The sequence below is a fragment of the Malus domestica genome, chromosome 06 (assembly GCF_042453785.1).
Source record: "Malus domestica chromosome 06, GDT2T_hap1".
Taxonomy (NCBI): Eukaryota; Viridiplantae; Streptophyta; class Magnoliopsida; order Rosales; family Rosaceae; genus Malus; species Malus domestica.
The window spans coordinates 32,654,303-32,679,437 of NC_091666.1; the positions used below are offsets into that span (position 1 = coordinate 32,654,303).

General features: G+C 37.9%; 1 protein-coding gene and 1 non-coding gene across 4 annotated transcripts; one reads left to right on the plus strand and one right to left on the minus strand.

Annotated features, from left to right (window-relative positions):
- The first annotated feature begins 6,566 nt into the window (after positions 1–6,566).
- Positions 6,567–12,180, plus strand: LOC103438207 (MADS-box protein EJ2-like). 3 transcript variants are annotated; one of them, XM_029104052.2, is made up of 8 exons: positions 6,567–7,034; positions 10,265–10,343; positions 10,515–10,576; positions 10,760–10,859; positions 11,136–11,177; positions 11,291–11,332; positions 11,491–11,642; positions 11,877–12,180. In XM_029104052.2, the coding sequence occupies exons 1-8, from the start codon at positions 6,850–6,852 to the stop codon at positions 12,100–12,102; spliced, it is 888 nt and encodes a 295-aa protein (XP_028959885.1). In that variant the 5' UTR covers positions 6,567–6,849; the 3' UTR covers positions 12,103–12,180. The 3 variants fall into 3 exon arrangements, with proteins under 3 accessions (XP_028959885.1, XP_017188358.2, XP_070680291.1); XM_017332869.3 differs by having other exon boundaries at positions 11,491–11,639; positions 11,851–12,180; XM_070824190.1 differs by having other exon boundaries at positions 11,491–11,639; positions 11,855–12,180.
- Positions 12,181–12,389: 209 nt separating this feature from the next.
- LOC114825690 (U6 spliceosomal RNA) lies at positions 12,390–12,492 on the minus strand. Its single transcript, XR_003774522.1, has one exon. It is a non-coding gene; the product is annotated as a U6 spliceosomal RNA (small nuclear RNA).
- Between the last annotated feature and the right edge of the window lie 12,643 nt (positions 12,493–25,135).

The following is a 25,135-nucleotide window of genomic DNA, read 5'->3' on the forward strand; positions in this document are numbered from 1 at the left end:
AAGTTGTAGCAATGCTAAGTGGCATACTCACTTTGTTGTTATAAAAAGAATATCTAATGGAATGTGATATCCACACACTCCATTTTACTTCTCACATATTTTTTTAATTTTCAGTCGTCAAATCGGATGAATTGAAGAAAATCAACAGACAAAAATTATCAAAAAGTGTGTGAGAAGTAAAATGGGGTGTGTGGATAGCACACCCCTATCTAATAAGGTTGGTTTTTGGGTTTTGATGTGTTTTGAGGGAACAATCGAGGTGGTTGCCACCATTCATGAAGCTATACCTACAATTCTACACAATCACACTTTGCCATAAGAAAATTGAGAATTCCATTACACCTTTTATCAAGTGAAAATGACCACACCCCCCCCCTCTTCTTCCATGTGTCCTCTCAAAAGAATTCAAACACAACCTTGCATGAAGGAAATTAAGAAAAAGGATAAAGCTGTATATTTGTGGGTGGCTAGGGATAGAAAAGAAGGAGAATCATCTTCGGATCCTCTTTATAAGGATTTCGAAAATCTTTCAATTATATCCGTTTATCGTATATCGTGCAGTCAGAAATTATTTTAATATTTTTTGTTATTTAAAATTGAACATAAATAATACCTGACGAAAACTGATCACATGATATACGATGAAAGAACATGATTAAAAGATCTCTGGAATTCTCACCAAGAATATCCATTCGATCATATACATTGGAGAAAAAGACCCACCACCCCCCCACATTTTTTGTGTCCACTCCACTCTTGTCAAAGAGAGGAGGGCCGATGCAATTTGGCATTGTGTTGTTCTATCTTTCAGGCAATTATGGTCCCTCTATTATTGATGGGAAAAGATCGGACTGACTGAAAGAGAAGACAACTCAGTCATAATCCTCCAAAAAAATTTTGATGGACTGGCCACGGCTAAGATCATATATATTCATGCCTGTTTTCTTGTATCATCTCTTGACTTTTTCATGGAAGTAATATTTCAAAATTTACAGATAGAAGCACACCCAGTTGGTAGATTAGTTTCAACTTTTTACTATCCAAAACACACTAAAAAATACATGCATGGCCAAGTAGTGGACGAACTATTAGTACTGCCATTGCTAGATCTTTTGGATAACAAACTATATGAATACCGGAAGATATAAACGTAGCTAAGTTGACTAGTGTAAAAATATCAAATGAAACTATGATGAGGAAGTTTTTCATTGATGGGAACATTCAATGAATTAGAGAGAGAGAGAGAGAGAGAGAGAGAGTATAACTCTCGGACATAACAACACTAACAATTTTTCACAATCTCAGCAATCCATTCTATACTCTAGCATCCCCCTTGATGTCACGGTTGGAGCAGTGAATCTCGTAAATAAAAATAATTGACAATTTGTCACAATCTCAATACCCTATCCTACTCTAGCACCCCCCTCGACATCATACTTGGAGCAGTCAAGCATGAGATTGCTGCCAAGAACGGAGCACATTGTTTTAAAGGTGTAGGCCTAGCGTTAAGTTTGAATCATTCTCTCTGTAATTTAGATTGAATTAAATTATTACTCAAATCAGAACTTGGAAGACTAAGAAAAGGATTAATCAGAAAAAGTACAATGTGAAGAGGGAGGATATAGCAATTGCTTGGCACATCCCAAACTCAATGTAGTGGGGTCAAAATTGGCCCAACATCCCTTTCTTTCAAATTAAATCCCATTGTTGCTCCTACCCAGTTTCTAAAGGCTGTAATACCCTAGAAATCGGAAGTTTTGTTTCAACTTTCATCTGAAAAGAACCCAAAACTCTCTTGGGCCTTTTGGCTGAAGTAAGTAAAGCACAACTTTTAAAAGAGATCCAATCATCCAAAGCCATTAATCACACCATGAATAATTTATGTGGGGACATGCTGCGCCCGACATAATACAGTAAAGTTGGGGTAGGAAAAATTTCATTTCATTTGATTGAGATTGAGATTCATTCTAGATCTTTGTAACTAGAGCCTAAAGACCTTGAAATCTAAACCACTCAATTTCAATTCTACAGTCTCCATTAGATCATTTTACTAGCTCATCTCACAAATATCTAAAATCTTGAACGTTCAGGATTTCTTTTGTCTCTCTTGAACGACCCAAGTTTCAGAGTTTTTAGACTTCAAACATTGACAATCTCAATCACATTTGATGTGCCCCCTTCACTAGTGTACATTTTGGCTGCTGTCAAATGGAAAGTGAACTAGTGAAGTTGGATAGGAATTCAGGATATTTTTCTTATTTTGGCAGATAATAAAAAAATCTCTTTTTTTTGTTACATCATTAGAGTCAATAAAACCCTAGACTTTGTATACGACTAACTCATTAGTCTACAAGTCCCTTAATACTTTGGCTAAGAGTTCAAACGTCGACCTTCTTTTTCGCCCCAAATCATTTGTGTCTGAATTTATTGTTTAGGTCATATTAGTCTTATGTGTGTCAAGTTATATATTTGAGTTAGATACAATACACATACTATATAGGATCAAGTCCGAGGCCAAAATCGCCTTCAAAATATCCATCCTATACTCTTTTGAAACTTTGTGAATGTTGAGAATGTATCTCATATTGGTAGGAGAAGAGACCTAGCATGCACTTATAAGTAAGTTATGTTACTCCTTATATTGTCAATTGGTTTTATGATGGAACCTCAAACCTACCTCGAGTTGTCTCATAAAAACTTCGAGCTGCTCATGAGCTTTACAAGCCGAATATACCAGTGCTCAAGCCTGGCTTCTTTTCTAATTGAGCCAAACTAGGCTTGACTCGGTTCTTTCACTAGCCGAACTTTGACGAGCCAAACATGAGCGAAACTTGGTGCAAGCTCAAATTGTTTCAAGTCAATTTACAGCCCTAATTACTAGTATATAATAGGCTTATTTATAATAGTGCCTCCTAAACTTCATACTTACTCTCACTTTGCCCCTGAAACTCATTTTTTCTTACTTAATCCCCCAGAAGAATACTACCTCTGTCACTATGACCCATTTCCGTCCAAGTCTGCCATGAACCATCTTATTTGGCACAAATGGGACTCACTTGCATATTCCTTTCGTTGCTTTTTCTTCCTCCACCACAAAAGACTCCCTTAATACTTTTGCCTACTTGATTGGGGTGACATGTTTTATGAGTTAATTGAGTAGGGAACTTGCCAAATCAACCATTAGAGGACAATTTTGTCTATTTTACTTGTCTACACCATTAGAGATGCTATAAGTGGCAACTTCTTGTACCTCAGATAATAAGAGATTTTTCAGTGTACTCAAAACACATGACAGAACACCATTTCTACTCTGTGTTCCAGTCATAGTAAAAAATTTCTCCCAAACAGATGATGGTCACTTGTACGATGATGGTTTTATCGTTGGCTAATAAGGTCGTTTTGTCCTCTGTTTGAATATTACCCAAAGTTTTGGAGGCGTATATAGAGTACGGCGCTGGTAAAATGCCTTCATCTCAAATATGGACTTGGATTGTATGCCCTCCCCATCCCATGCCCTTTCCATCCCCTCTTATTTCTGTGATTATGGTTAAGTCACGTCAACATTTTATATTCCAATTACTTTTTATCTTATTATTTCTATAAAAAAAAATCAATGAAAAATATTGACGTGGCTTAACCGTGGCCACATAAAATAGGAGGAGATATGAAGGGCATGAGATAAGGAGGGCAAACAATCCAAGTCCCTCAAATATATCAGTCACCTGCGAGTTGCACAAAAATTGAATAACAACGAATACCAGGTCGACACGTCACTTGGCATTGTGGCATCTAACTGCTTGACAAGTGATTAGCTCTTTTTATTGAGAGTGAATAGTTCCATCAACAAATAAAGTTCCTTTATATGTTGACGTAAGTTAATCAATCGTTAATTCTTTTTTGTTTGGTCAATAAGTTAATCGTTAATTAAGTACATTTGATTGGTTGCAACTTGCATGTGGTCAAACATCCTAATGAATAGGGTGTTAGATTTTCATCTATGCATTCAAACTTCGAAACTCCTCGTCTTCTAACTTGTTGTAATAGTGTTGAATTTTCTCCATTTCTTTATAATAATAAAATTTTCTATTAAAAAAATACATTTGGTCGAAAGTATAATCATCTTACGTGTAACATTGTGGTTCCTTATTTGTGTTGAAGACTAAAACCTAGCTGGCTATTTGTTGTGGTACATGAAGTATTATAGTAGGATAATGCTATTTACACATTTATTTTTATCTTTCACACATTCTTATTAATTTTTAGTCATTGATATTCTTCAATTCATTCAATCTAACGGCAAAAAATTGAAATTAATGTGTAAAAAGTAAAAATAAATGTGCAGCTATCACCAACCGTAGAGCAACTCCACCCCTACCATTTGTACTTGCAATGGGCTAATTCAAACCCCTGCCCTAACAAAAACAGCTCCAGCCCACCAAAATCAGTGGGGCTATTCGGTGGGCCCAACTCCTTCAGACTCGGGAGAAATTTTTCCACGAGCCGGGTGACGTCATCACAACATCATATAAAAAATAATTTTGCAGGTCAGGGTGCAGCACCAGGAGACGGTGGTCGAGGGAGGAGGCGGTCTTCTCGGAGATGATTCACTTGGCCTTGGGAGTGTTGCCACAGACGTGGAGGTAGAGCTTGACGGCGTTCCAGCCTTGCGTGGCAGGGGCAGCAGAAGAGGAAGAGGAAGGAGAGTCGTACTTAAGTTGAAGGGCTTTGAGCATAGCGCCGACGACGTCGACAGTTGAGTCTTGGGTTTTGAATTTGGGCGTCGAAGCAGCAGCTGAGAATTTTGGATTTGGGAAAGGAAATCGGCTGAGAATTTTGAAAAATGCGTTGGAAGAAGGACAAAGGAAACGACGGTTCTATAGACACAAAAAATAGAAAATAGAAAATTAAAAATAAAATGTTTTTGTTTTTATTTACTTTTCATTTTATTTAAAAATAATCCATGTTTCATATATGTTTCTCTTTTAAGCTATTCTACTCAAAGTTTGATTAACCTCGAGTATTTGGTTGTTTCTTTAAAACTAAAACATACTTTTACTTCAAAAGTTGCACATATGAAAGGATTTGAAAAAGGAGGGTTTCACTTCAGTGCTATGTAATATTAAATGTTATGAGTGTTGGATGGTCTGAATTCACATAACCACAATAAAAACAATAATCCAACTCAATTCAGGTCATTTAATACTCGTGCTATATAACATGGAAGAATTTTCAAAAAAAAAAAAAAAGAACTTAAAAAGTTGTTTTAGCTAGTCTACCGAAGATGCACTTATAGATAACTGAAGAAACTGGTGGCCTTGCCAAAGGTACATAGTTGCATAGTAAATAATAAAATGATGATGATGAACGGAAAATGGCTTAAAATTTGTTGAAAATGCTGGGTTTAAGATATATAAGAACTAAAAAAATTCAGACTCATCTAATTAACCCAACAATAGGAATCCCAAGGACATGCAAGAAGAACTTAATAGCTAGCTCCATCTGCAATCCATAATTGTTCTGAAATACATACAAAAAAGGCCAATGAGGGAGCATTAATTGAGTTGGTAAAGATCGTTCTCTTCGTTAGACAAGGCCTAGCTTCAAATTTTGTTACTGGCAATCCCTCTTGGTGGGCATATTGTAAAAACCAAAAAAATATTCTAAAATCCCCTCTGTAAGTCCTAAAAAAAACTTGTAATATGTAATGGCCTGAGATGGGGTAGCATCCCCTCCCCTAAACTTTTAGCAAACAAACATACAAAAAAGGACTAAATTTTGAGGAACACGCATATAAATAAATATCACACCTGCTGGTCTTTAAGAAAAAATAAAAGCCTAACCACCTTAGTACTAAATTGTGAAAATTAAGCTTCTTGGTTGTACGGAATCTACTGTTAATGTAAATTCAATATTATTTACCGTTAGGGAGGTTGCAGAAAACAGTGCTTCATTAAAAAAGAAAATGAAACTCCCTAAAACAATATAAAAAAGGAAACCCTGTTACCAGTATTCTGCATATATCTGATATAATTTAAGTGCTTCCCAGTTAAGAGTCGACGCGCGTTCATCCAAAAGTATGCAACTGTTAAGGTTGCTGTTGGACGTCCGATAGGCAATACATGGTAACCTAAAGGCTCTAGACATTGCACAGTGTTTGCTATTTGTTAATAGCATGTTTACAAAATATGAGTATAAGAATTATTTTATTTCTTAATTTTTATTCGTGCTTACTCACATTTGAAATATGAAAAGTAAGAGTTTTTCTTAAATTTGTAATTAAATACGTTGAAGTCAAAAATCGGATTAGCTACATTGAATCAGAAAATGTTGAGTTTCTTCTAAAAATTAATAATCAAATACTTAAAAATTAATAATCAAATCAAGTAAAGAGCTAGTCGATCTAATTCTCGTTCCCACATTTACCTATTTTTAAGTTTTCTTTCCCTTCATTCTTCAATTTTGTTAAGTAAACATACCCTAAAAATAAAGGAAATATAAGTCAGAACAAATGGGTGATGCAGTGGAAAAGCTGGACCATAGATAGAGTGAAATCAGGCAAATCACTTGTTTGTATGTATGGATGGATATTCGATACACACAACAACCCAAGAATATTTAATAAATGTTTGTGTAATGAACAGTTCTTTCTAGCTAATAGCTACCAGGAAAGATAAAAACCAAACACCAATACAAAGACCTTTTTCAGGGGTTTCCATTTTCTTCATATTGCACTCATCTTTTTATCCCTTTTGGTATATACCCTAAATAAACAGCCTCCTGAAAGAAAGTTTGTCTACCTCGGATCTTAACCGAGTCTAGAGAGAGAGAGAGAGAGAGAGAGAGAGAGAGATGGGCAGAGGTAAAGTTGAGCTGAAGAGGATAGAGAATAAAAGTAACAGGCAAGTGACTTTTTCCAAGAGAAGAAATGGGCTGCTCAAGAAAGCTTTTGAGCTCTCAGTTCTCTGCGATGCTGAGGTTGCCCTCATTATTTTCTCTGGCCGTGGAAAGCTCTATGAATTCTCTAGCAGTTTAAGGTATATCTATCTATTTATCTATATATATATAATATATTCGCTCTCTCTCCCCTCTAGGTATATATGTATCATATTTACATTTTTTAATATCAAGGATGCATTAATTTTACTTTGGATTCACGTATTTGATGAATGTCAGTGGCCTTTCTGTTATGTACCAGTGGCTGCATCAATTTTTCCCTCATTTTCTTTCTTCTTCTTGATTCAATCATCTAAGATATGTTGATCCGTTCCAAGTTATCACTTTAAGCAAGAAGATGCTTTCTTAGTTATCACTTTTCTCATAATTAAAGATCTAAACTCTTTTATTTCTCATCTTTCTTAATTTTATTTCTTTTTAGAACACTTTTTTCTCTTGGATTATGCAGGCTATATATAGTAAAAGATAATTTACTAGGTTTTGAAACAATTGAATCAAATTTACTGGTTTGTTAGTGGTGTTTCCCAATCTTTCCTATATAAAAGGTCGTACCCAGTGCACAAGGCTCCCGCTTTACGCAGGGTCTGGGAGAGGTGAATGTCGGCTAGCCTTACCCCCATTTATGGAGAGGCTGCTCCCAATGGAGAGGCTGCTCCCAACCAATCTTTCCTATATAGTTTAATTAAATTGATCTTTGATCTTTTATATTTCATTAGTTTTAAAGACTAATTTACCCAAATTTAAAGAAATGGAATTTGTAAATTTAATTATTTTTTTTAAGCTCTGAAATTGTTAACCTATCGTTGTGTTAGACACGCTTAAAATTTCCCAAGTAATTTTTAGGTTTTGCAAAATTTTGATTTCGCTTTTTGTATTTGCTACTTATAAAACATAGGATTCAGCTAATTTGAACAACTTTGCTGAATTGTGAACCATTTTGTCCTTTTTTTAGACAGATTTGGCTTATTGTTTTTAATACTATTTTTATGTGTGCGTCTGTGTGTGTTTTCTTTTTCTCTTCTAAAACCAACAAGATGAACACTTTGATTCATGGTGTTTTCCAGAAATAACTAACAAGATAATTACTGAGTCGATCATTTTTTTTATGAGGAATGCCAGGGAGACTCACAGAAGTGTGATTCTACATAAACTTTTTGCTACCTCATATTTTTGGCATATGTTTTACAATATTTGTACGGAAATTAACATTAAACTGTGAGGTGGCAGGGAGTTTATGAAGAGTTCATCTTTGAGAGATCCCCTTAGCATTTCTCTATTTTTATTGTCGCCAACTGCACTTTTATTTTTGGATGCATTTTGTTGAGAATGAATCCCACTTTGATAGGAGGAAGAACCTTGCATGTGCTTATAAGTAAGTTGAAGTACTACCCATATTGCTAATTGGTTTTATGATGAAATCTCAACTTTTTTCATGATATCAGAGTAGGTTGTCCCACGTGTTAGGCTCATGAGAGGGCATGAGCTTATAAGTAATTGAGCTATTCCTCATATTGCCAATTGGTTTTATGGTGGAACCTCAACTTTCTTCACATTTTTGCTCACAACTCTTGAGTGATGGTAGTACTCACCACCTTATTAATTACTATTTGAAAATTTTAAATTTTAATATTTGTATTTACCTACTATACAGATCTTAAAATTTTAAATTAATATTATGATAATAATTAGAATAGTGAGCATCAATACCACTTTAGTAAGCAAAAATATTCTGCTAATGGGAGAGGCCAGTAATACTACCGGTCACTGTTATGATTCGGTGCCAGGTTGATTTGATGTTTAATTTTTCTGCATGCGGTACTTTGTGCTGCAATTAAAATATTATTTTCAGTAAGAGAAAGACAAAGGTCTGCCTCTTTGTTTCAAAGCTGCGAAGGTTATGCAAAAACTTTGGAGAAAGATTTTAATAAATTTGGAGTATGATGATAATTCTTTTAAAGTGTGAATAACAGTTTTTATTACAATTTAGTGATACTTTGAGCAGTCTTGTTATTAGCACTCTTATTATACTGATTGCTACTTGTTCTATAAAAGAATACGGTGACTTTGTATTTTTAACAGCATTAGTTATTAAAATTTAATAGTCGCAAATGTATGTTTATTAAAGTTGACTATAGTAGTGTGCTTCATTCTTTACATCTAAATTCAATTTTTTTTTTGTAGTTTAGACATATGTAATGTAATTCTCTCACTGTTTGTTAAAGAAAAAAAAAAGAACTTAGTAGTGTAAGACTTGGTCTTCAGATTTTCTACAATGTTAATGCAGTTACAATTATTATGTTGATAAATTTACTTCTTTTTTATTGAGGTATAACTTAATTAATATTACTGAATTTGATTGTCACAATTCAGCTAATTGCGATCACATTCTAAATTACATGATCACTGTATGATGCTTGTAGTTTCTCTCATCAGTACTCAAGTATTGCATATATTTCCTTCTATTCATAGTGATAGGTATTGGCTAATTGTTTACAACAACATATTGCAAACATTAAGTTTCTATATATATATATATATATATAGTTTTTGTTATTACATATGTTTTGAAATGGAAATGAAGGCAAGATTTTACTAGAAAAATGCCAAGCTAACTTCTGGTTCCAAACTTTTTCAAGTAATAAGAGTTGCCACCCTTATTTTAGGGTTCCAAGCAAGCAACTAACTATATATATACACATACATGAAACTGAAAACTCTGAATTCTCCTTTTTTATGTAGTATACAAATGCAAGTCGCTTTAAGCCTATATATCTAGCTGACAGATAACATAGCACTGGATGGTATCTCATTCATGTTATTTGAATTGTTAAATGCTGTTGAACTTTGTTTATTATTGGTTAATTCAATTTAACAAATGTATGTTTTTTGAAATTAAGAAGATTATTCTAGGAATCTCCCGATCTCGTTTAGGATTCTTCTAATTGTTATGAGAAGAAAGTACGCTACAATGGTATGTCAAAGACCAAGCCTCAAGAATTTTGGTTCTCTCTAACCACAATAAGCTAGAAGAGAGTAATTTATGTATTGTTTAGCTCACCTAATCCTTCTTCACCTTTCCCGTTTGGACTTTGCATTAATAATATATTGTTCCTCTAAGATAATAATGTGTGTTTGTTTACATATCTAAAAGCTTAATATTTAATCTTTTTTGTTTTCTTCCTCTGAATCTACATTGTTTTAATTGTGGGTCATCCAATGATCTATTAATTATTCTAGAAGTTTCCAATCCTTTTTTTTTGTGATTAAAAATGTAGTGATCTTACTGTATTTTTCAATTGTTCATCTTTAGCATGATGAAAACGCTTGAAAAGTACCAAAGATGCAGTTATAGTTCCCTGGACGCCAACCGACCTGCCAAGGAGACTCAGGTAGCTAATTAAGCTGGAGTACTATTATGAGAACCAAAACACTCAAACTTTACCGATACATTCAATCAGTATTTGTTTGCGTGTATACTATTAGAGTTTGTTGATGATCGAGAATCCTAGATAGAAATTGTGACCTAATGACAAAATTGTTTTTAATTTGTCCCCAAGCAGAACAGCTATCAGGAGTATTTGCAGCTGGAGACAAGAGTTGACGTCCTCCAACAATCTCAAAGGTAGTACTTTTGCATCCATAATCTTCATTAATAATCTTTCCCAGCTTCCAACTCATCGGTTTGAGAGTGAACGCTCTGCGTCCTACATCGTTCTACTCCAATGAGCTAATATTACCTAATCTTCCGTTTTATATGAAAAAAATAAGTAGATTGATGATCGTCCTGAATTAACTAATATTGCAGAAACCTTCTTGGGGAAGATTTGGCCACCCTGAATACAAAGGAGCTTGAGGAGCTTGAGCATCAACTGGAGACCTCCTTGAACAAAATAAGGTCAACAAAGGTAATTATTTAATTAACTCAAAGAATTTTGGTTTCATCTACTGAGCGTTTTGAAAACTGGTGGCTTAACCCTAACAAACCTGGGCCTTCACTCCTTGAGCTATATGCTTTTATGTGGATAGACTGAGGGCCTGAGGCATATAAACTGTATAGCTATCTTCCTATGATATTAGAATACTAGCTAGAATTGTTCATTCCAACTTACAGTTCATGGTGATGCATGTTCAAGAGATAAATGATTTTCTGATAATTTTTGTCGCCACTTGTTATTGATCAGACTCAATTTATGCTTGATCAGCTTTCTGATCTTCAAAACACGGTAAGTCATGAATTAATCTCGTTTTAGCATCATTGATCGATACACTTTCACAATATACTCATGCATGTTTTCGCTATACATAATGTCTGGCCTTGCCTTTTATTCTTGAGCAGGAACAAATGCTAGTTGAAGCTAACAAAGCCTTGAGGAGGAAGGTAATAAACAAATTAATGATTATGCTTTACAAAATTAAATTTGTTTATATCTGATTATTACTTGAAGGAATTATTCATCAAATTTGTTTAGGGTTGAAACCTTTCAGCTTTTTTCTTCCAAGTATATTATTTAAATGTATATATAATTGAACGTACAGCTGGAAGAAACAAGTGTGCAAGCTCCACAATTTATGGCAAGGGAAGCTGCTGGCCATGGCCACAACAATGGTCAGCAAACTTGGCTTCCTTCCAACTCAGAAGCCTTCTTCCATCCTTTGGGAGGAAACAACTCCACTTACCAAATTGGGTAACTAATTCCACCCTTTTAAAAAATAAACTCCATTAATTATTTTTGTATTAATCAACTTCACTTTCTTTTGAGACTTATTTACGACAAAGTCATTGCAACTCGTGTTGTCTCACTCAACTTTTTGAAATTCAAATTGTGTTATTTAAAAAGTTAAGAGACACAATTTTAACTTTTTCTTTTTCTCTTTTTCTTACTACTTTGCATAAAGTCAGTGGGTATGCAGATACACTCATGCACCCATTTGGGTTCACATAATGGAATGAATGTTGGAAATCCGGGCCGGCATGTTAATGGATACATTCCTGGGGGATATGCTTTGACTTTGTTTCGTTTCTGCCTAATAATAATATCCATCGAGATATATATGTGGAGAATGAAATTTGCAAGGGATCATGTTGATCAAGCATTTTTTTGTTTTGTTTGTTGTGATCTGTTATTTCTCTGCAACTTGAAACAATAAGAATATATACATGTTTTGTAATTTGAATTGACGTCACTGAAAAACTTCTATGAAATATATGAAACTTATTTGCATAAAGTCTTACAATCCTTTTGATTACAGTTTGTATCTTAAATTCGTCAATTGCTAGAATTTAAAATTTTTACTTTTACATTTTACTGACACAAAACAAACCCTTGAGTACCCAAATTTTCTTATGAAACTTTGCGTAACATCGTAATCACATTTATAAACCAAGTAGTAATTAGTCTAGTTGTACATTTTTTAAAACAATGAAAAAGTTCTGAAGTTTAAATCTTTCTTTCTTGATTTATGCATGTTATTCTTGTGCAACAGCCATACTAATCTTCTCTGTATCGTTTCAATTTTGTCGGATGTTCCCGAAAGGACAAACAATCTTTGTTTCACGATGATCTAAACAATGACATATTAGGAAAAAATAATGACATAGAAAACTAAATAATGAGAAACCTTGATGATGGGCTCCCAGCCTTACTTCTGAGCCCAAAGCCTTTGAGAAAGCTTTACCCAATGGTCAAACTAAAGTGTTGTGAAAGTATTTTAAATTGACAAGAAAAGACAAGGAGATGATTTTCCTACAAAAAGATGTGAAATGACTTGACTTTGTATGCAATGGAGTACACGGCTCTAGCTACTGATATAATCTAGGGAACTTTAACGAAAAGCTCCCGGTACTGTTCACTTTAACGAAAAACCATATTTTTACACTAAAAAGTCAATCCTGGTACTATTCATTTTACCCTTTATTTTGTCCTTATCATTAAAACTCAAAGTTTTCAAACCCTTTTCATTAGTTTTCCTTATAATCTACATTTGCATAAGCTCTAATCAATAACTTAACATATCAAGAAGATCCACGAGTCAACCTCATATTTTCTTTCCAATTTCAAAGTCCCAACTTGTAATGGTGCAAGGGAACCACAGTAATTTTTTTTTCTTTTCATGTGGTGGGAACCATAACTATTTGGTTACATGCTTAATTAGGAGAAGACAACTTATTTGTCAATCGTCTTACTTAATTATAAGACATTGTCTTATTCGGAAATTCCGATAACCTTCTACCGTCGATATCGACATAAATTAACTTCGATCCCTTCATTTACAGAAGTGCATGTCTCTTTAGTCAAACTAATGTTAACCAAAAAGTTGATCAAACGGCCGGGCATTTGTCTTCCTATCAAAAAATGGACATTTATCAATCCATCATCTTAGAATGATCTGACCCTGTCTCTCACCTTTCTTATTCTAGTACCTTTTTTCCTTTATTAATTTATCTCCCCCATAACTTAACAAAGAATTTTCTTGTTCTCAAGTGAAATTATTTTATAGTACTATTTTTCTCCTTTGTACACTCATATTTATTTATGTCGTTTGAATATTCTTTGTTTTTTCAATCTAAAAGTCGTAAATAAATGAGTGTGCATGATAACAATAAATATGTGTAGAAAATCATTTTCCTTGTCTAAATGATTTTGCTATTGGCATTGTCCGTTACAGTACTGTAGGTGGCTTCAATTCAATTCTCTTACACTAGGGTTGGCTCCTTACAGTTCTCCACACATGTGATTCACCAATCACATTAATTTACAAATATCGTTTAAAAAAGAATACGTAATTTGAAAAACTATTGTTTGTTACTTTGAATATAACCAATTCACGTATATTATCAATCCAATTATGCCTGATCATCGTGTTTCACCGCCTTCAAATAGTTTTTCTTGTGGTGTTTTTTTTTTCTAGGGGTTTTTACTAGTTTTTGATATATTGTGGTTGGAAGGCAGCAACGTGCAGCTGCTACCAGGTTTTAGGTTTTGGAGTTGAAGTGCTGTTTATTTCCTTTCCTTTTCAGTCAGAGTCTTCTCCTTACCTGATTCGGCCTATCAAGGAGGTTCAAGCATGGAAAAGAAAACACAAGATACCTAAGTCTTGCGGTGCAAATTGGGTTGGGCACAGCCCACGTGAAAAAGATACCCTAGCTATTTTAATTAATCGACTGTTGGCGCAGAGAGAGAGAGAGAGAGAGAGAGAGAGAGAGAGAGAGAGAGAGAGAGAGAGAGAGAGAGAGAGAGAGGCCAGAGACAAAAACAAAGCTAGAAACACACATAAAAACACACGCACAACATCTTCCTACTGATCATATTTTCACATTTTTCTTCGGGTTATTGTTTAAGTACGTGGGTACTATATATATCGAGGATGTGCGTATTTATATACAAATGTTGTTGATTTTTGCCATGGCAGAAAATGGTTTACCAAAATAGTAACATTGCGGTGCATGTGTGTCTCTCTGTTTGTATTTTACAGTGAAAAAAAAAGGATTGCACCAGAACAATCACCACTGTAATCTCCGATTCCTCTTTCGAAGAGGTTAGTTATAACTTTAGGAGTATGATTCTCTTCCTTCCTAATCTTGCTCCCCTTCCATCCCCTCCTATTTTAACAGTTGTGATTACGCCAAGTCTACATCTTGCTTTGAATTTTTTATATAGAGAATAAGACAAAAAGAAGAGTGTGAGAGGAGAGGATGGAAGAGGATGTTAATAGGAGGAAAGAGAATCTAATTCTATAACTTTAATCCCCAAAAAAGTAAAATTGATAAATAAATACATTGATGATTGTAATATAGAAAAAATCATTGAAACCCCTTTTTTCCCTCCTTGCAAGCCCTTCATGAAGAAGTTAATCTAACATTAAAATGACAGTTAATCCAACATAAAGATGACGGTTGTTTGTACCATACTTGACCAATCCCGAAACTACTGAGCACCGGTCAACGTTATACCGTCAAGGACCCAGAAGAGTTTCCCTCCAACCAGGAGGCCAATCACAGCACGACACGTGTCGATATCAGAAGCCAATCATAGTGCGACACGTGTCAACATCAGAAGCCAATCACAACATGACACGTGTCAATGTCAGAATGAAACTAGAAACTCTCTTCTATAAATAGAGATCATTCTCTCACAATATTTCTTAATGTCATTTGTACTAAATCATTCACTTGTACTCACTAAAGGAGAGCTTGAACCTATGTACTAGTGTAAACCCTTCACAATTAATGAGAACTCTTCTACTCCGTGGACGTAGCCAATCTGGGTGAACCACGTACATCTTGTGTTTGCTTCCTTGTCTCTATCCGTTTACATACTTATCCACACTAGTGACCAGAGCGATCTAGCGAAGGTCACAAACTTAACACTTTCTGTTGTACCAAAGTTCTCGCTGATTTTGTGCATCAACATTTGGCGCCGTCTGTGGGAACGACACTTATTCCCATTCTCTTCAGCTTTGTCAAGCTGGTTTCCACCATTCGTACACTCTCTTTCGACCAGGCATCCCTCTCCAACATGGGGAGCGAAGGAAGCCACAACACACAGAATGACACCCCTTTTGCACCTAGTGCGAAGCAACGAAAGAAGGAAGGAAATAGGTTTGCTCTTCAAGCTAAAGTCGATGAGCTAGAAGCTCAGAGCAACAAGATAGCAATGAAGAATGAGGTCATCCAAGAGCAGTATGAGAAGCTCTTTGAGACGCTCCACGAAACTAGGCGTACTCAAACATGCGAGCTTGTTACCCTTGTGGACATCAATCATCACTTGGGTGCCCCCTAACACGGAGGGTCACCTTCCTTCGACATGGGTATCCCTGATGAGGAGCGAGCTAATCATCAAAACATTGATCAACATGAGACTTCTCTCAACCCAGCTACTTCGACCCGAAGCAGGAGAAGTGGAGGAAGACACCTCATTGCAGAAGGGTTGGAAGGATCGAAAGTCGTTTATTGTGACTACCGAGACTTCCTAAAGCAACATCGAGAGAATCCCCTTTACATATGCTCGAAGATCAATGACCCAAGGGTTTCTGAAAGACTCGGTCCCCTCCCACGACCCAAGCCAGCTGCCAATCTAAGGAAGGAACGACAGGTCCCAGAGGAACATGAAGGTACATGAGACTCTGAGGTATTCTGACAGACTTGCCCTAGAACTCAATACGACGAGTTCAAGGAAAAATCATAAGCCCTTGCTCAAACTTTCCTACTTCCAAGAGGCGATGGAGACTTACGAAAGAAAATTCCAGTGGTACATAACTCCACTCAAGACCCCCTTATCCTACAGCTCCTTGAGGAAGTAAACAAGTTGAAGGTCGAACGTCAGGCTGAGATACCTGACTGGAACCAACCCAGGCCTGGCCCTCTCACAAGGAGGATCCTCGACACCTCTCTTCAAGCGAAGACAAAACAAAAGCTTGGTTTACAACTCTATACTGGAAGGGAAGACCCAATTGAACACCTTAACCTCTTTGAGTCCACCATGGCATATCGGATGCACACCGACGAAGAACAATGTCTTCTCTTCCCCTCCACCCTCTCTGGCGGAGCTCTAAACTGGTATTGCCGTCTTCCACCTGAGACAGTAGACTCATTTGAGGAACTGAGGAAACTGCTTGTCTCTCAACACATCTTCTAGACCGATCGTTTGCATTCTGCAGATGACTTGTACACTATTCGCCAGAAGCCAGACGAGTCATTACGTATGTATGCTGGTCGCTTCAGCCATGAGTATTCCCATTGTGCCGAGGCAGATGACAAGACTGCCCTCAAAGCCTTCACGGCAGGCCTACGTGACTGTTTCTTCAAGTACATGATCAATGCCAACACTTGGAAGACTTACTATGAGGTGATGGCACATGCTTACAACCATGCCTCCGTCGAGGCAAGGACATATCAAGGGAAACCCCTCACAGCCACCCCTTATCAGCAAGTAGGGAGTGGAAGCCAGATCCAACCAAATGAAAAGACCTCGCCTTCCAAACGGCAGCGGTGCCTCCCCCTGCCTTACTTAATACTTTGCCAAGTCAACAGAAATATCAATCTCAGGGCAAAAGGAAAGATTTCCATCCTTACCAGTCTCATTTTAGTAAAAGGAGTAAGGGACATTACCGCGATAACCAAGGGTATGGCCATGATAATCCCCGACCCCAGGCAGTCAACACAGTGGGTCAAACACGTGTCAGGACAACCCCTACCCCAAGGTATGAGGCATACACACCCTTGAACGCCACATGCATGGCCATTTACCCCAGCATAGCACACTTGATACCAAAGCCAAAGCCGAGGCATCCGGATTACAAGCCCAGGAAGAACACGAGCACGTTTTGCTGCTACCATGAGCATAACGGCTATGACGGCGAGAAATGTATCACCCTTCGTGATCATGTTGAAGCTTTGCACGTGAAAGAAAAATTGATCAATTCCTTGTTCACCCTCCAAGGGTAACCGTAACCAACGCCAGGTGAATGTGATATATTCCATAAGTGGTGGCACACCCATATCTAAATCTTCCAACATGGCCATGAAAAATAGTGAACGAGCTTTAAGGTCTGGCCACCAAGTGTTTCACGTGGAAGACATCATGGGAGGTAAGTATCAAAAGCCTAACTGGGATCCAATATGTTTCTACCCTGAGGAAGAAAAAGGTATCATCTACCCTCACAACGACCCACTGATCGTGGAAGCTCACATAGCCAACTTTGAAGTATGACGAATCCTGGTAGACACGGGGGCTTCGATCACTATCATGTTTGCTAAAGCTTTCAGGGCACTTAATGTAGCTGAACACTTGCTCGATCGCTTGATTTCCCCTCTGATAAGCTTCTCCAGTGATATCGTGCAACCTTTGGGGAGCATACACTTACCTTTCACCATTGGTACAGGCCCTTACACAGCTACCATTACCACTAACTTCCTGGTGGTTGATTGCCCAACGGCATACAATGTCATCTTCGGACGCACAGACATCAATGATCTCAAGGCCATGGTATCCACACATATGTTGTTGATGAAATTTCCAACCCCCTATGACAATGGTTACATCAGAGAAGATCAACTTAGTGCACGATCATGTTACAACACTTCGGTTAAGCAACAACACCTGCATGTGCCCAAGGAAACCCTTTCTATACATGACCAAGTCATAAAGACCAGCCCAAACGAAGCCAACTTGGATTTTCACGGTGGCAACAGTCAACCCGACGATCCTCGAGATGACTCTTTCACCCAGCAAGCATAACCCGCTGAAGAGTTGGATAAGGTTTCTATCTCAAAAGATTATCCGAATCCCATGGTAAAGATTGGCACCACCTTGTCACCACCCATTCGGTTGTCATTGATCTCTTTTTTGCAAGAGAACATTGAGGTCTTCACCTGGTCATACGAGGACATGCCAGGCATCTCTCCCGATATCATCTGTCATCGTTTAAGTATTGACCCCAAAACCAAGCCAGTGAGACAGAAGCGAAGATCTTATGACATTGAACGGTATGAGGCAATGAAGGTAGAAGTTGAAAAACTCAAAGGCATAGGCTTCGTCCGTGAAGTCAATTATCTAACGTGGGTAGCAAATGTTGTTCTTGTTAAGAAGAATCCGACCAAGGAAAGTCTCCTGCTCCAAAAGGTCTTGTGGAGAATGTGTGTCGATTACACCGACCTAAACAAAGGATGCCCGAAGGATAGCTTTCCTCTTCCTCTCATAGACAGACTTATAGACTCTATAGCAGGGTGTGAACTTCTGAGCTTCATGGATGCTTACTCAGGATACAACAAATCCTCATGAACCCTCCGGACCAAGAGCACACAACCTTCACTACTGACAGGGGACTATATTGTTATAAAGTCATGCCTTTCGGCCTAAGGAATGCAGGAGCAACTTATCAGAGACTAGTCAATTCAATGTTCACCGAACAGATTGGGAAGAGCATGGAAGTTTACGTTGATGATATGCTAGTTAAGAGCAAACATGCTGACCAACACATTATCAACCTATATGAAACTTTCACCATTCTAAAGAGGTATCGAATGAGGTTGAACCCCAACAAATGTGCCTTCGGCGTAGGCTCTAGCAAATTCTTAGGCTTCATGATAAGCCAATGAGACATTGAGGCTAATCCCGAGAAGATCAAAGCAATCCTCTACATGAAGGAACCGGTAACTTCAAAAGACAACCAGAGCCTTACTGGCAAGGTGGCAGCCTTAACTAGGTTCATCTCTAAGGCCACAGACAAATGTGCTCATTTCTTTAAAGCACTTAAGAGAAGTAAGAAGTACATTACATGGACTGATGAATGTGCTGAGGCATTCAAAAACCTCAAAGACTACATGAGTAAAGCCCTTTTGCTCTCCAAACCTGAGGTTGGTGACACTCTCATTATCTATTTATCGGTATCGGCTTTAGCAGTAAGTTCCGTTCTCATTCGAAATGATGGTAATGTCGAACGGCCAGTCTATTACGCTAGCAAGGCCTTACAAGATACGGAGACACAATACTCTAACATTGAGAAATTGGCTCTAGCATTGGTCATGTCTGCTTGAAAACTTCGCCCTTACTTCCAAGCACACTCAATCATCGTGCTTACCAATCATCCTCTTCGACAGATACTCCAAAGTCCTGACACTTCTGGGCGAATGATCAAATGGGCGATATCATTGGGTGAGTTTGACATCTCCTACCAACCAAAGCTAGCTGAGAAGGGCCAAGCAGTGGCAGACTTCATCGCCGACTTCACATATCCTGTTGACATTGTTTCTACACCTAAAGAAGTTGTTTCATTACCCTCGGAAGGTCAGAAAATAGAATCAACAGCCCCAACATGGAGTTTATATGTTGATGGCTCGTCCAACCAACAGGGTTGTGGAGCAGGACTAGTCCTTATGACCCTTTACAAAGTGGCGATGGAGTATGCTATTCGTTTCAAATTCAAGGCATCGAACAATGAGGCCGAATATGAAGCCTTCCTAGCAGGCTTACGTTTGGCCAAACACCTTGGGGTTAAACGAATTGATATCTTCAGTGACTCCCAATTGGTGGTCAACCAGGTCACCAACAACTTTGACGCTAAAGATAGTTTCATGGCTGCATATCTGGCACAAACATAATTGTTGCTTAAGCACTTCCACTACCAGATCATCCAAATTCCTCAAGCGGTAAATAGTCATGCAGATGCTTTGGCTCGCCTCGCCTCAGCAGTGGAAGACAAGATTGGGAGAAAAATTCAGGTCGAATTGTTGGTAGCACCAAACACCATGGCTGCGGAAGTTGGATTACCCCGATTTATAGATTCCTTGTTCATGGCACCCTTCCAAATGACAAAGTCCAAGCTAAGCAGATTCGATACAAGGTTACCCGTTACTTGATCATGAATGACCAACTCTACCAGCGGGGTTTTAACCTACCATACCTAAGATGCCTTACGCCCGCAGAGGCAGAAACTGTCATTCGGGAAATACATGAAGGAGTATGCGGAGATCATGCTGGATCTCAATCCCTAGCACACAAGGCTTTTCGCCAAGGATATTACTGGCCAACACTCCACCAAGATGCCATCAGAATATCCCCCTCATGTGATAAGTGTCAATGCTACGCAACTATTCCTCACTTCCCTCTCGAGCGGCTTACTCCTATGATCAGCCCTTGGCCCTTCGCCTAATGGGGACTTGATTTGATCGGCCCAATGCATGTAGGGAAGGGCAAGGTTTGCTATGCAATCGTTGTAGTTGACTACTTCACAAAGTGGGCCGAAGTAGAACCCTTGGCAACTATTACTGAGGCAAAAATAGAAGACTTCGTATGGAAAAACATCCTTTACAGATTCGGCATTCCCAATGCGATAGTCACTGACAACGGGCGACAGTTCGACAACAATAAGTTCAGGATGTTCTGCTCTAAGTTCAACATCAACTTATGTTTTGCCTCCCCAGCTCATCCCCACTCTAATGGACAAGTTGAAACCATCAATAAAATAATCAAGCGAACTTTGAAAACCAACTTGGACAAGGCTAAAGGTTGTGGGCCAGAATTTGTACCTCAAGTTCTTTGGTCATATCGCATTTCATATCGGATATCAACAGGAGAAACCCCATTCTCACTTGCCCTTGGTACAGAGGCAGTTGTCCCAGTTGAGCTTGAGCAAGCAACGTTATGAGTCCAGAACTATGTGCAAAGCGAAAATGACAAGCAACTTACCTTCAACTTAGATTTAGTCGAGGAACACAGAAACCAGGCTCACTTGAGGAATGTCGCCTACAAGCAGCGCATCTCCAACTACTATGACTCCAGGGTCAAACCTCGTTCTTTCAAAGTGGGGGACTGGCTATTGAAGAAAAGATTACTCTGTGACAGAGTCCCGAGTGAAGGAACACTTAGTCCAAACTGGGATGGACCATTTGAAGTTGTTGGCATCAGTCGCCCTGGCTCCTACAAGCTTAGAAGCTCTGATGGCAAGACCTTTGGCCATCTATGGAACGTTGATCACTTGAAGTACTATTACAAGTAAACTCACATTGTACAAGTGTTAAGCTTTAGCTATTCGGCATCCTATGTAACGAAGACTATTTGACACAAATTCAATAAAGAGGTGATTTAGACAATTCGATCTTAATCCTCTTACATTCCTAGCAATGAAACACTCGGGTTCAAAGCTTCAACATGAAACAAAGTCTAAGTATATGTCAGTAAGACTATACAAATAAACGAACAGCTTCACAGTATATTCGTTTAATCTTACATTCCAACACATTCATACATAAGCCAACTGTGCTTTGAAAGGGTTCAACATATTTTGTGTCATTCGACACTTTCTACAATGTGCCTAGACACCTTGCCCTTATTCTCACCAACTAAGTGATGAAATGTATAACCCGTACTCTCATTCATGCCACCAACCAGGTGATGAAATGTACGACCCGTACTCTAATATCATTTGGCAACTTGCCACTCATGCCACCAACCAGGTAAAGAAAGAACTCATCTTCATGCCACCAACCAGGTGATGAAATGTACAACCCGTACTCTAATATCATTTGACAACTTGCCATTCATGCCACCAACCAAGGGAAGAAGGAACTCATCTTCGTGCCACCAACCAGGTGATGAAATGTGATGAAAGGTGATGAAGGAACTCACCTTCGTACCACCAACCAAGTGATGAAAGCAACTCACCATTCATTCCACCTACCAGAAGACGAGTGGTACAACTTGTACATGTAAACTCCTAGCATTCACAAATAATCAAAAACCCTCAAGCTTGACAACTCAACTAGGGGAGCACTTATGCTCAACAAGAGTAATAGTCACCAACAAAGTCTTATTGCAAGCCAACAACAACTTCAGTGCATGGCATACGAAGATCAAGCTATTCAGCCATCTTGCATCTGCTTCAAACATTTCCCATCTGTAACAATGCAAACACTACAATTCTCAAAAGCTTCACACACTCTTGATCAAGACAGTGTGAAGCAAAACCAATTTATGGTGCCAACAAGAGCTTGATCAATAGAGGGCAACCATAATTCTCAAAAGCTTCACACACTCTTGATTAAGACAGTGTGAAGCAAAACCAATTTATGGTGCTAACAAGAGCTTCATCAATGGAGAGCAACCACAATTCTCAAAAGCTTCACACACTTTTGATCAAGACAGTGTGAAGCAAAACCAATTTATGGTGCCAACAAGAGCTTCATCAAAGGAGTTCAACCACAATTCTCAAAAGCTTCACACACTCTTGATCAAGACAGTGTGAAGCAAAACAATTTATGGTGCCAACAAGAGCTTCATCAATGGAGGGCAACCACAATTCTCAAAAGCTTCACATACTCTTGATAAAGACAGTGTGAAGCAAAACCAATTTATGGTGCCAACAAGAGCTTCATCAAAGAAGTTCAACCACAATTCTTAAAAGCTTCACACACTCTTGATCAAGACAATATGAAGCAAAACCAATTTATGGTGCCAACAAAAGCTTCATCAATGGAGGGCAACTACAATTCTCAGACCTTCGAAGCAAATTCAATTTATATGGTTCACCCAAACCTTCGACTACTACAAGGTGTGGCTTGCATCACAATCTCTTACTCAACAGTGTGGAAGCAAAATTTGTATATGTTGTTTATCCCACATTTTCAAATTTCTAGTTTCCCAAAAAAAAAAAAAGGGAAATTCAACAAAGCGTCATCTATGGAGGACAACTACAAATTCTCAAAAGCTTCACACTATCTTGATCAAGATAGTATGAAGCAAAATCAATTCATGGTACCCAACAAAAGCTTCAACTCCAAAGCTTCACCTACAAAACTTCAACACAAAAGCTTTACCAACAAAAGCTTCATCAATGGAGGACAACTACAAATTCTCAAAAGCTTCACACTATCTTGATCAAGATAGTGTGAAGCAAAATCAATTCATGGTACCCAACAAAAGCTTCAACTCCAAAGCTTCACCTACAAAGCTTCAACTCCAAAGCTTCACCTATAAAAGTTTCAACACAAAAGATTCACCGATAAAAGCTTCACCTATAAAAGCTTCAACACAAAAGATTCACCCATAAAAGCTTCACCAACAAAAGCTTCAACTCCAAAGCTTCACCAACAAAAACTTTATCAATGGAGGACAACTAAAAATTCTCAAAAGCTTCACACTATCTTGATTAAGATAGTGTGAAGCAAATCAATTCATGGTACCCAACAAAAGCTTCAACTCCAAAGCTTCACCTATAAAGCTTCAACTCCAAAGCTTCACCTACAAAAGCTTCAACACAAAAGCTTCAGCTCCAAAGCTTCACCTACAAAAGCTTGATCCACAAAAACTTGACCTACAAAAGCTTCACCCACAAAAGCTTCACCCACAAAAGCTTGACCCAAAAAAGCTTGACCCAAAAAAGCTTGACCCACAAAAGCTTGACCCACAAAAGCTTCACCCATAAAAGCTTGACCCATAAAAGCTTGACCCACAAAAGCTTCACCTACAAAAGCTTCACATTATCTTGATCAAGATAGTGTGAAGCAAAATCAATTCATGATGCCCAACAAAGCTTCAACCTCAAAGCTTCACTTACAAAGCTTCAACACCAAAGCTTCACATACAAAGCTTTAAAATATATATATATATATATATATAATTTTTTTTTTTCGGAAATTCGAAAATTCAAAAATTCAAAAAAAAAAAAAAAATCGAAAAAAAAAATAAAATTGCCTAGGCCTCTTCTTCTTTGGGCCTAACAACTTTCATAACAAATATATATGAAGAGGGAGTTTTGGGCTACCACTTAGAAAGGAAATGCCTCATTCGTCAACTCTCTCAATCAGAGACTTGGGGGACTCCTACCATATGCTATTGCACCTTGATACTTGAAAGTCTCACGACCACTTAGTGACTTGGATTTTTCTAGTCTCCAAACGAGAAGTTTTCCTCACTCGGGAAATTAAGGGAGCACTACCTCAACCTACATGCTTCACTCACAAAGCTTCAACATACAAGCTTGAACAAAAGGAAAAATTCAAAGAACTTAGTGAAGAAGGCCTTGGTGTATTTAACACAATACGTTGAAATGAAGCAAAGCTTGTTTATTGATATATCCGATAAGTTACAAATATGTACATATACATGAATCAAAATAAACAAACAAGAGGGAGTCATCACAAAGGTTGCTCAAGAGAAGTCTCAGTAGTCGGCAAAGTCCCAGAAAGAGGAGGCACCATAGGGTGATTATTCGGAGCCTCAGTACTAGGCAGAACCCTAGAAGGAAGAGGCACCGAAGGTTGATCATTTGGAGCTTCATTACGCAGTACAGCTTCAGAAGACGAAGGCAATAAATGCCTTTGGAACAAACCCACAAACCTCTGATAATCAAGTAAAATCTGACCATTAGATTCCTGCAGCTGGTCGAGCTTCCTCTTCATGTTTGTAGCATAGTCATGTGCGAGCCTGTGTAACTGTTTATTCTCATGCTTGAGCCCTTTGATCTCCTGTTTGAGACTTATCACTTCAGCCACCAATGATTCAACTTGGCGGGTTCGAGCAAATAGGCGTTGGGCCATATTAGACACAGAACCTGCACACTGAACACTAAGAGACAAAGAATCCTTAACAACCAACTCATCAGACCATTTGGAAAATAGTCTGTTATCTTTGGGAGTGAGAAGGTTCTTGACCATCACCGCAGCGGTCATATCATTCTTCATCAC